The sequence below is a fragment of the Ursus arctos genome, unplaced genomic scaffold, assembly GCF_023065955.2.
Source record: "Ursus arctos isolate Adak ecotype North America unplaced genomic scaffold, UrsArc2.0 scaffold_15, whole genome shotgun sequence".
Lineage (NCBI taxonomy): Eukaryota > Metazoa > Chordata > Mammalia > Carnivora > Ursidae > Ursus > Ursus arctos.
This window is the reverse complement of record NW_026622819.1, coordinates 37,299,171-37,311,773: the sequence shown is the minus strand read 5'-3', so window position 1 is coordinate 37,311,773 and position 12,603 is coordinate 37,299,171. Positions and strand designations below refer to the sequence as shown.

Genomic DNA, 12,603 nt, shown 5'->3' with positions numbered 1-12,603 from the left:
ATCGATGCCTTTGGTTAGTTTACCAAATAACAGATACCAATCATTGATTCCTATATCCCCATCTCCAATTGTTTTTTTTTTTTTTAATCACCTTGAAAAACAATAACTCATGCAGTATTTAAGACTTTTTTTTTTTGTTTTAAAAGCAATGGAAAACAGCATTTAGAACTTGAAATTAGAATGTGCCAATTGTTAACGCCAGAACTACATTCCTGCTTTAAGCCCAGAACTTAAGAAGTTTCAAAAAAATGTGATGATTGTCAGTCTTTTCCACATAATTCTTAAGAGTATCTTAAGATTTTGACCTTTTAGGTATGTAAAGGAAGCTTAGCCTTTTTTTTTTTTCCTTTCTTTTTTCCTCTCTCTCCCTCCCTCCCCCTTCCCTCCTTCTCTGGTTGCTACATTGGTTGTTAAATTAGTCTCTTAAATTTTCTAGCAATTTAAATTACTTTATCTCAAGTTACACATTAAAAATTTTGAAGTACATCCTGTAATCCCTATATCTCAATATTTTCCTCTTCCTGAATTTATTCAACCTTAAAAACAAACAAACAAAAAAAGAGGAAAGCAACCCTATTATAAAGACTTTAGAATGTCATAAACCATGAAGATTCATTGCAATATTCTATTTTGCTTTGAATTACACATATTATAAGCAATAACTGATGTCTGAATACCAATGTCTGAATGCTAGTATCTATTAGTAGAAGTAGAATGACATTGTTAAAAATTGATTATATTTTTAGAATAATTCAGTTATACATATCGGCTTTTAAGTTAGCATGTCAATGGTATAGACATAACTAATGTAAAGTTAAATTAAGCATTCTATGGCTATAACAGGGTGATATACGTAGGATCATCTATGAGCTGGTGGAAATGTCTAATAAGATTGGATTTTATTTGCCTTAAAATTTTTTTTGGTATGTGATGGTTTTCATTTTTTTTTATATAGTCAAATCTTTTCAACAATTTCCTATATTATTTCTTCTGTTAGTTCTAAGCTCAGAAATTTTTCCTTCTTTCAGAAAATTTCCATTTCTTCTAGTTTTTTTATATTAACTCTTTAATTCACTTGAAAGTATACTTGGATACACAAGTTATTTACCAATTAATTGTCCCAGACCACTTGTTAAAGAAGGTATTTTATCTCATTGATTTGGAATGTCTTTTCACAGCATTCTAGAAACTAAATGAGAGTAAACACTAGCATGAAATAAGAAGAGACCAAGCCATGACTTCGAAGATACCAGATTTGCCAACAGTTATAGCAAAGGACTAAAGACAGAAATACTCTTCAGCTTTGAAATCCACTCTCTGAATTAACAGTATCTATCTTGAATGTTCCTATGGGAAGGAGAAATGAAACCTGGAATTCTGCTATTATCAACAAATGCTAGGCATACTTTCCAAAGGCAAAGAATTGGTGTTCCTTGTGCTGCTTTTTTCTGAGACATTCTGTGGCAATGGTTTTGCTGAATATCTTAAGAAGTCTATACATCAACAGATGGTATTTCATGTTGGATATCCATGTTGTATGATTTATCTGAAAGCAAACTCTAATATTTAAATGTCAAGATTTGATTTGATAGGTGGGATGGTGAGAAGACACCAACTTCGTACTTTCTTGAAATGGATGAGAATTTGAAAGGTAAACACTCACAAGAAATCCTCCGGTTCCCATGTTCCTTGTGAGGGTCAAGCCAAGGCTCATGTTGGTTTTCATTTCGGTAACATTGGGAATGCTTGTGGCAGCTTTCAAAGGGAAAAAGATTTAAAAAATCGAATAAATCTTCACCATTTATTTAAACTTGTTAAAAAAAAAAACCGCACACACTGATGTTTATGTGTAGCATTGAATTTACTGTCATATACACAGTTGCTCACATTATATAATCCCATGTAAAGAAATGAGGGACCTTCAGTGATCTGGTAGCTTGTATCCTTAAATGTGTGAAGTTACAGAATGTCAGATATTAGGGAGTGGTGTGTGGAAAGGGCATGACTTATAGGTATTTAAATTAAAAAATTTTTTAAAACAAAGTGCTGGCCAAACAAAACACATTTGAGGACACGATTTGGTCTCCAATTTGCCAACCTACTCTTTTCAAGGTCTCGACAGCTCCATCTAATGCTTTATTCTAGATCAGAAAAAAAAATCCTTAAAGTGTTATCAAAAAATGCTATGCAGTAGAATCTGGACCAAAACATTAGTGAGTGAATTTTAAAAGGAAATCATGAGACTAGTCATGTAAAATAAGAAATACACCTCCCCTACCTCCTCTCTCCCACTGAACTAGGGCATCATCCACTGTATCCATTCTTGAGCTACAGAACATTGCAATTCTCTTCAATAGTATTATATGCTCAAGTTCTCTAATCTTTGCCAAGCCAACATTGTCACTTTGATCTATCCCCCTTGACCCAGGGTGATTGTTTTATTATCTTTATTTAAAGGTCATTCTTGGAACTTCCTCCTTGTTCTCTCTTTCCTTTGTGTCTTTGAGAAGGGAACAATCTTTTTTTTTTATTAAGATTTTATTTATTTATTTGACAGAGAGAGAGACAGCCAGCGAGAGAGGGAACACAAGCAGGGGGAGTGGGAGAGGAAGAAGCAGGCTCATAGCGGAGGAGGCTGATGTGGGGCTCGATCCCAGAATGCCGGGATCACGCCCTGAGCCGAAGGCAGACGCTTAACCGCTGTGCCACCCAGGCGCCCCAGGAACAATCTTTCTAAGTCTAATTTTTCCATGGACCAGTGAGTGATGTTAATTCCGACCAGTCACTTCTTTTTTTTTTTTTTAAGATTTTATTTATTTATTTGACAGAGAGACAGCCAGCCAGAGTGGGAACACAAGCAGAGGAGTGGGAGAGGAAGAAGGCAGGCTCGCAGCGGAGGAGCCTGATGTGGGGCTCGATCCCATAATGCCGGGATCATGCCCTGATCCGAAGGATCTGCTTAACGACTGCGCTACCCAGGCGCCCCCCCCCAACCAGTCACTTCTATTCTTGACTAATGGTTACTCCTTTTTATTACCTCCTTCTACTCTTCCTACACACAAGATCATCTCCTTTTTATTAGGAAAGTCTTCACTCAACCCTGCTACTCCATAGAACTATTTTCCCAATTCTCCTTCACTCCTCAACTTCTGGAAAAAAAGGTCTACCGTTACTTATAGAACTTGTTCATACCTCACATGCTCCTAAATTCATTGTGACCTATTTTCTCCCCTCAACACTACTAGATTCATATTCTCGGCAAGAAAGTTGCAAAATGTGATCTGCTGGAGTGCAGAAAGAAAATAATAGAACTGCTATGTGTGTGTTTTCATTCTTTTACATGTATTTTTTAAAACTTTGTTTCAGGAGTAGAATTTAGTAATTTATTGCTTACAAAAAAACCCCAGTGCTTATTCTTATAAATTCTTTTATAATATTTTAAAAATAAAAAATATATACATTGAGATGACTGTTCAAAAGTTATAGGTGATATGATACATTGGGATGTTATAATAAAATGAACTATATAATAAATTGTTTGAACATTCACCCTTAATGTATACATTTTTATTTTTAGAAACATGTATATGTATATATATTTATAATATGTATTACTTATGTTTTATGTAGATGAGTGTTCAAAATGTTTGGAGAGCACTGATCTAGTTCACCCATTATCTCCCTATAGATGCCGACGATCTGTACTCAGTCTTCATACCCTTCAGCCCCTGTAGCATTTGACAGCACTGATATTCCTACCACCTCATGTTTATTGAACTCCTATTATATGCCAGAAATGATGTTAGAAATTAGGTACGCAGAGATGTGCAAGAAACATGCCCTTACTTCTAAGTCTTAATCACTGTTTTTGAATCTCTACTTTCCCTTGATTCCTTAACGCTGTATTTTCCTAATCAATGCTTTAGTTCTTTGGAACTCTAAGACTCCTCAGTGCTGTTTTTTCTGTTTTGTTTTGTTTTGTTTTTGCATGAGGATGATGATTCAATTGAGTAATTTTTTAGATGCATCAAGAGATATTGCATGGAAATATGACTTGTTTAGCTTTTCAGTCTTGCATCTTTAATAATTTTTTGCATTAATAGAGAGCATCTGAGATATGGATAATTAAAACAGCAATTCCAAACACTTACAAAGTATTCCAAAAAGTGACAATGTTTTTTGTTGGAATGCAATCATTTAGATAAAACCAGAAACAGGTGTTTCTCAGCATCTCTAAATGCAACATTAGTATTGACAGGTCTATACCTAATGGTTTAAGGAGGAAGAAAGGTATGGATGGACTTAGTTATCTGTAAATAATCAGGAAAATAATCCTAAACATTGATGGAAACTAGTCCACAATCTGGGGGTAGATGGTCCAAAAGGCAGCACATTTCTCATGCATCTTACTAAATCAGGTTTTTAAGCTGTGCTGGAAATTTGGATACAATTGGACCCCACATGACTAAAGATATAAAGGCAAAAAAGTTGTCTAGGTTTCTTAAGACAGACTATGATTTTATTATTTTTTTTAGTTAGAGTTATATCAAATGAGATCTTGTTATTTGTAAAACATCAGATTGCTAGTTACCACTTACTTTCCAAATTCAGTTTTTCACATGTAGCAGTGGACAGATCAACAGGACATTTATACACATCTCCCATTCGGTTCGCAGGAAAGCCACTCCAAGGTGAACCAACCAGTAACCTAGAAATAGGAATGTTTTTTCATTAGATGTAAAATCTTAGTATAGTTTCTTAAAGATTAAAACAGACCACAAAACAATGAACAAAATGCCCCATATTAAATTCAAATTTTTAATAAGAAAATAGTTCATATTTGTTCAGCTATAATTTGTTCTTTTTCTTTTTCTCTTAGCTGATCAAGACTTTAATAAATATCCGCAATACATTATAGAAATATAATGCAGGCCACAAATGTGATCTGCATATGTTAATTAAAAATTTTCTAGTAGTCACATTAATACAATAAGAAGCAAAGGTGAAATTCAATTTATTATGTTTTATCTAACTTGATATATCCAAACTAGTATGTAATCATTATAAATAAAGATTATTATTGAGCTATATGACATTCTTTTTTCCATACTAAGTCTTTGAAATTCAGTGTGTATTTTATCCTCAGAGCACAAATCAGTACGGAGAAGTAACATTTCAAGTGCTCAGTAGCCACATGTGGCTAGTGGCTGCCATATTGGTCAGCACAACTTTAAAGAATGAACAATATTAAAACCAAAAGCAAAAACTAACATTTGTTGAGCGCTTTTCTTGTCCTAAGTATTTTCATATGTTAATTTACTTAGGGAGCAGATGAGTTATCTAAGTGGTTTTACTGTCTATATAAGAGGATCCTTAGCAAAAACACAGAGCAATATACTATGGAGCCTTCCTTATGTGTAACATGTTTGTAGCCAGGACACAGGATGCAGAGGCTGGAGACTGGTGTTCACATCCTCCTTTTGGTTAGTTTCATTTCCTACAGAGCTTCTCCAACTAGAGACAAAGTGTTTCTCGGTGGAGTCACTCACCTAACATTTCTGGTCACAGAAGAATAGACAGAAAGTGTCCATTCTTATCTTCAGAATCTATAGTAGGTTAATTACTCAGCAGCATTCAGTTACAAAGGAAGCATATTTGATTCAATGTTTTTTTCCTTGTCAGGGTTGGAAGATTAGATGAAACTTAAATTCTTTCATGAGCCGTCTGTATAAATATTTTATCATTGTTGATTAAACAACATGTGCCTCACACTAAGTGCCACAATGGATACAAAAAGACTAAGGTGCATGCCTGTCTACTAAATCTAGTAAAGCTGTTGAAGATGCATGACAAGTAAAACAATAACAATACAAATGAACACAAAGATATAAATAAGTTCCTCTCTGGAATAAATATTAGAATTGTCAGAGGATGTAAAAATGGATATTGAAGGATGAAAGTGGCAGTCATCATTCTCAGCAGAGGGAAGAGTGTGAATAACCATGGAAAGAGGAAAATACAGATTATTTTGAAAGACAGTTAATGATTCACACAGTTACTGAGAGCTATGTGTAACTGATTCTGAAGCCCAAACTCTTAACCCTTAGCTTATTCTCCTTCCTCTTAGCTGCACAAAGGCCTGGCATAGGGCCCAGATTGGGTAATCTATCTGGACAAATGGGCTGGGTTCCAGAATAATAGAGGAGTAGATCTGGAAATGGATAATCGGGACGTGCCTACCGCAATGAGGGTATGGCTGTGTGGTGTGTAAGGAGGCTGTGGACTGGAAGGACACCAGCCAAGGTCAACTTGTAAGAGCACATCCACACTGTGGGCCCAGGCTGTACTGTTCATAATGTAGGTAAGAGCAGATTATGTTTAAATAGTACTAAAGGTGGTAATTTGGGAGACTTTTATTATGCATATTTTCCATCCATCCTCACCAGCCCAAGAGCAAGAAACACACTGAAGAGTAAAAGTTAAGTGTTTCTCATCTAAAATTTAACCATCTTGTTCTTCAGAGCTTTCAGCAGTAAAGCACCATCAGCTACCTATTTCTCAATGAGAAAGCTCAAAAGGCTACTTGCTGTTTCCCCTTGACTAAGTGTTCTCTGGACACATCCCCATCTCACTTCCTCCAACCTCACCAAAGAGTTTGGGATTTGATAATCTCACACTCAGGAGGGGGTATGACATCTCCACTACTGCTGTGAGAGCTGTGGCCTCCTACATGAATCAAATGGGAAGAAGAGAGAAAAAGAAGCATCTGCACAACTGTGTGCCTCTTTACAAAAAGGATGTGAAAGTACTTGTAAATCTCTTGGAGAATACATGTAAATCTCTGGCAGTATGATGTCATATTAAACTCTTAACACACGACAACAGATAACAGTGGAAGACCAGATCATCTTGGTGACTGGTAAAGAACCAGGGTGTTCTCATAATCTATGACTCATTCTTTCAATATGGCGAACGACATTAGTCAGTAGCCTCCAGGTCATGCTAGTGACTACAGAGAATGTTTCAAGACCATCATTAACTCCTTTATTGGCAACGTTTCCAGTAGACTCTCCTCACTTCTACATGCAGGCCTCAGTGAAATCCTGGTTCCTGACAATTCATCCTCATAAGGAAAGGCTATGACATCACCGGTGGCTACTCCAAGGGAATTGTGACATTCTTATATTAATCAGACAGGAAGAGGAGGGAGGCTGGTATTTTTATCTATAAAATCTTCTGTAATCAGCTGTAACAGGAAGAAACATGCCAGGAGGAAACGTTACAAAGGCGGAGGATAGGATAGGTGAGTGGGTAAACCCTGCTGGACTATGGTAAAACTTCTTTGAAGGAATGGATTTAACATAATCCCAACCAGACAGAAGAGCTGCATGAACAGTCATGTGTGCTGATTCTCAAAACAAAACAAAATCCCAAGATATAAACTCTCTTTCCTACAGTGAAACTGGGAATTCTTCCAAGACGACTTAAAATAACACTTACTGTTCAATTATCTTGTGGGGAAATAGTGATTATGAGAGTTCCAAAACATAGCCAATTTGCCCACCTCCAGTGGAACTCAAAATACTTTGTTTAGTTAGTAAACAGTATTTATGGTGGTGTAGGTAGTTTTAAACCCACAATCCAGGGGCTGTTATAAATATCTTCCTTTGGTCTGTGAGTCTATAAACCCTCCAAGTGTTCCTTTAATACTAGCGATTTTTCTAGAGATTATTGACAGAGGTGTACTTAAAATAGTAGGGCAAAACATGTTTTCTTTGATTCGACAAACGTTTATTGAGATCCTGTGGGGCTGAAATTTTGCACAACTCCAGAGGGTACCATTTCCATATAAATTCTATTTATATGGAAGGCTCTGGCCTTGTTGAGTATGCAAACTGTGAGGCTGTACATGGTGGCCAGACCTACTATGTGCCAGACTTGATTCTAGGCACTGGGGATACATTGGTGAATAAGTCAGTCAAACATTTCTGGTCTCATGGAGCTGACATTCTAGTGGGAAAAGATAGACAATAAATTTAATAAGTAAATAAAACACATTGTGATGACGATCAGTGCTTTGTGGCAAAGAGCAGCAGGATAGTTAGGAGTATGGCGTGGAGGGTGTTGTAATCTTTATTAGAATGGTCAGGGAGGGCCTCACTAAGAAGGTGCCATTTAAGCAAAGACTTGAAGGAGGTGAAGGAGTAAACCATAAGACTCGGGTGGAAGATTACTAGGCTGTGGGAACAGCTAGTGCAAAAGTCCTGTGGTTGGACCACAGTGTATGAGGAAGAATGTGGGAGGTGATGCGGTCAGATTGGTAATGAGACCAGATCCCATAAGATAGGGACGAAATTCTAAGAACATGGCTTTGCCTCTTAGTGACATGAGAAAGCCATTGGAGGGTTTTTAGCACAGTAGTGATATGATCTGACATATTCTAGAAGGATTTTGAAGACTGCTTTGTTGAGAATTATTGTACCGGGCAAAGGTTAAACAGGTAAAGCGCTTCCGAGGCAAATGCAAAATCCAGGAAAGAGGTGACGAGGGGCTCCTACAGGGCTGGTGAAAAGTGATCTTAATTTTGGTTATATTTTAAAGGTAGGGCCAGCGGGATTTCTTGAGAGGTTAAGTTTTTAAATACGCACACCCATACACACGCACGTGCGCACACACAGAGTCAAGGACGACTCCAAGTTTTCTCTGCTAAGAAACTAGAAGGAAATAAGTGGTCATGATCAGCAAAGGGGGATACTCTCAGTACAGCAAGATTTTGAGTTAGGGTGAGCTCAAGAGCTTAGTATGAGCTATGTGAAGTTTGAGATATCTATCAGACATGCAAGGGGATATTTACTTAGGATTAGAAACCTATTGTATGTAATATATTAATGTAAGAAATTTCAAAGTCTAGAGTATAGAAGTATAAATATTGTTCCTTACATCGTTTAGTTCCAAGGCACCGATGACACAAGGGGTCTGGTGAGTTCTATATAGCTACTTGCTTCCTGCTTGTAATGTAAAAGGAGTTTATGATGCAAAGAAATCACCCATGAAGACTTCAAGTCTCCAGGAAGGAGGAAGACAGGTAAAGAGAGTTCATTTTTAGCTCCTGGTTGGGAAATACTGTTGTTATAAATTTAATAGTTAAACCCTTTGGCATGTGTTGAAAGGCAATTTTACTTTCTAAGCTTCATTATGCTACCTCAGACTCCTTCGGCTGCCAGATTGCTTCCTTAAATAGGGGATGGCTAAACCCTCAAGGTCTTTCAGTTGGTGGAGTCCACCAACCTCATTATTGCTAAAACATCTTAAGCCTATTGTTCTGTTTCATAAAAAGCCTGGAAATCAGCTTTTGCACTGGAAGCAAATGAATCAAATAAAAGCTGATTCTGTTATGTTGACTCATCCAACATGAGGTTTTTCTAAAGTTAAAATCAAAAGCTGGTATATTCAATTTAAAGCCTTGTGATGATATAATTCCACATTCTTCGAAGGGAAGGAATGACTTTTAAGACCACCACATTTTTCTAAATCAAAGCCCATGAGATAGTACCTTTCAACAAGGTGTTTCGGCAGATGGTTGTTTTATCAATGATAAAATTTGGAAAAGCAACATTTATAAACTGCTTCATAGTTTATAAAGTACGTTTTATGCACACTGTCTTCTTTGATCCTTATAAATAGAGGTCAAGTGTCACAACTATTCCTGTTTTCCTATAAAAAACCAAGTCTAAGTGTCTAATTGGCAACAAAGTCTAGATCTGCACCAGTGTCCTTTCATTCCAAACCCCTGATTCTATCATAGTAAGTTCTACTCAGAACTCTTCTAGAGAGCAGGTACTCTTGTTTGCCCATCTTATTGGCCATAAACAAATGAACAGTTTCCACCTGTGCCACTTTGTATTCCCCAAATCCCTCTTCGGATGGAGCTAGACTGATGGAAAAGTTTCAGACAACTGGCCACCAGGAAGGTGTGCATGTGTAACCCTCATTCACTTTTAAATGAACTTTGTTCCCGGAACAGACATTCAGGCATTAACATAGTGGAAAGCTTTAAATTATAAGACAAGCTAGTGAGGCATGGAGAATTTTCACAGATCACTGAAGGTCTCCAGACATTTGGAAGTAGCAGATCTATCCTCTATGCAAATCACAAAAGATGGGTGTGTGTGTGTGTGTGTGTGTGTGTGTGTGTGTGTGTAGGTATACACACAAATTTGTGTCCAGAGTGGGGGAAGGGAGAAAGAAGTCAGAGCAGGGGATATTTAAAGCGCCTTTTCTACTACAGATTTTTACTTATGATAAATAACAGAAACCATGGAAAAAATTTAGCTACAAATTTTATTTAAACTTAGTGGAAAAGAAATGAACAATCAACACCAGGGTGGTCCATGGGGTTCTGAAAGGTACTTGGTTCACTCTTCTGCCCCTACTGGCTGCCTAGAGAAGGCCTTTGTTGCTAGGAGACATGCCATTGTGCACATCTGTATTCACAGTGTTGAGTGATGGTTTAGTTATATGGCAATAACATAATAATTATTTATAAAAATATTAAGTTTTGAAGCTTAAAAGTATAAGACTATTAGAGTCAGACTTCTAATGCCTTTCCAGAATCAAAAATTGGACTAAGTTACAAGTTAGTGAAAATAAAATGTAATGAAAGAACAAAATGGAATATATATGCCATGGGTTTAAAATGAAAGGAAACTCTGAGAATAAACAAAGTAAGCATGTTAAATGGCACTGCCAGGATAACCTAATGGCAAGAGAATTTTATCTTTGGAAAAAGACATAAAGGATGATATTGGCTAATATTTAAAGGCCATAATGAAAGACAAAGACATGATTATTTTGGAAAAGGGATCAGAATAGCATTCTTGGCCAAGAAGAAGAAGAAATGGACTGAAGCTAATCCAATATTCATGGAAGCTAATTGATGACAGATGAGAAATGGCTGAGAAACAGGCGGTGGAGAGAGGTAGGGAGGAACTTGTTATTAAAAATCCTGATTTTCTTCCTATGTATTTTTACACAGTGCTAAGGAGAGTCTTTCACATATGCATAGTGACTTCGTGGTTTTTTTTTTTAAATGGTGGATATATTTCTTTTTTTTAAAAACAGTGGATATAGTCTATTTCTGTTTCTTTTTTTATTTTTATTTAAATTCCCATTAGCATACAGTGTAATATTAGCTTCTGGTGTACAATATAGTGATTCAACACTTCCAAACATCACCCTGTGCTCATCACAAGTGCCCTCCTTAGTTCCCATCACCTATTTCACCCATCCTCCCACCCCCCACATCCCTTCTGGTAACCATCAGTTTGTTTTCTATAATTAAGAGTCTGTTTCTTGATTTTTTTCTCTTTTTTCCCTTTGCTTATTTGTTTTGTTTCTTAAATTCCACAGAATAGTGAAATCATATAGTATTTGTCTTTCTCTGAGTTATTTCAATTAGCATTATATTCTCTACATTCATCCATGTTGTTACAAATGGTAAGATTTCATTCATTTTTATGGCTGAATAATATTCCGAGATATATGCATATATATGTGTGTGTGTGTATGTATATATATATATATATGTATACATACACACACACACACATTTTCTTTATCGATTCATCAACAGATGGACACTTGGGCTACTTCCATATCTTGGTTATTGTAGATTATGCTGCTATAAACACAGGGGTGCATGTATCCCTTTGAATTAGTGTTTTTTTTTTTTTTATTCTTTGAGTAAATTCCCAGTAGTGCAATTACTGGATCATACAGTAGTTCTATATTTAACGTTTTAAGGAACCTCCATACTGGTTTCCACAGTGGCTCCACCAGTTTGCATTCCCACCAACAGTGCGAGAGGGTTCCCCTTTCTCCTCATCCTTGCCAACATCTGTTGTTTCTTGTGTTGTTGATTTTAGCTATTTGTACAGGTGTGAGGTGATATCTCATAATAGTTTTGATTTTCATTTCTCTGATGATAAGTGATGATGAACATCTTTTCATGTATCTGTTGGCCATCTAGAGGCCTTCTTTGGAGAAATGTCTGTTTATGTCTTTGCCCTTTTTAAAATTGGATTATTTTTTGGGTGTTGAATTCCATATGTTCTTTTTTTTTTTTTTTTTTTTTTTTTTTTTTGTAGGCTCATGACCCTGAGATCAAGACCTGAGCTGAAATCAAGAGTCAGATGCTTAACTGACTGAGCCACTGGGTGTCCCGAGTCTCATAAGTTCTTTATATATTTTGGGCACATTAATCCTTTATCAGATACATCATTTGCAAATGTCTTTCCCCATTCACTAGGTTGCCTTTTAGTTCTTTTGATTGTTTCCTTCACTATGCAGAAGCTTTTTATTTTGATGTAGTCCCAATAATTTATTTTTTGCTTTTGTTTCCCTTGCCTCAGGAGACATATCAAGAAAAAAATGCTATGGCTGATGTCAGAGAGGTTATTGCCTGTGTCCTCTTCTAGGATTTTGATGGTTTCCTGCCTCACATCTAGGTCTTTAATTCATTTTGAATTTATTTTTGTGTATGACGTAAGAAAGCTTCTCTCTTTTGTACGTAGTTGTCCAGTTTTCCCAACATCATTTGTTGAA

At 36.4% G+C, this 12,603-nt stretch overlaps 1 protein-coding gene across 2 annotated transcripts in view; it reads right to left on the bottom strand.

The window, feature by feature from the left end:
- The window catches only part of ITGA2 (integrin subunit alpha 2), a 105,649-nt gene that overhangs the window by 59,687 nt on the left and 33,359 nt on the right, over positions 1-12,603 (bottom strand). For both annotated transcript variants that reach the window (XM_048224317.2, XM_026510678.4), the window contains 2 exons: positions 4,599-4,708; positions 1,664-1,755 (listed from right to left, as the gene is read on the bottom strand). In XM_048224317.2, the coding sequence (XP_048080274.2) occupies positions 1,664-1,755; positions 4,599-4,708 (202 nt within the window). The remainder of the gene's footprint in view (positions 1-1,663; positions 1,756-4,598; positions 4,709-12,603) is intronic.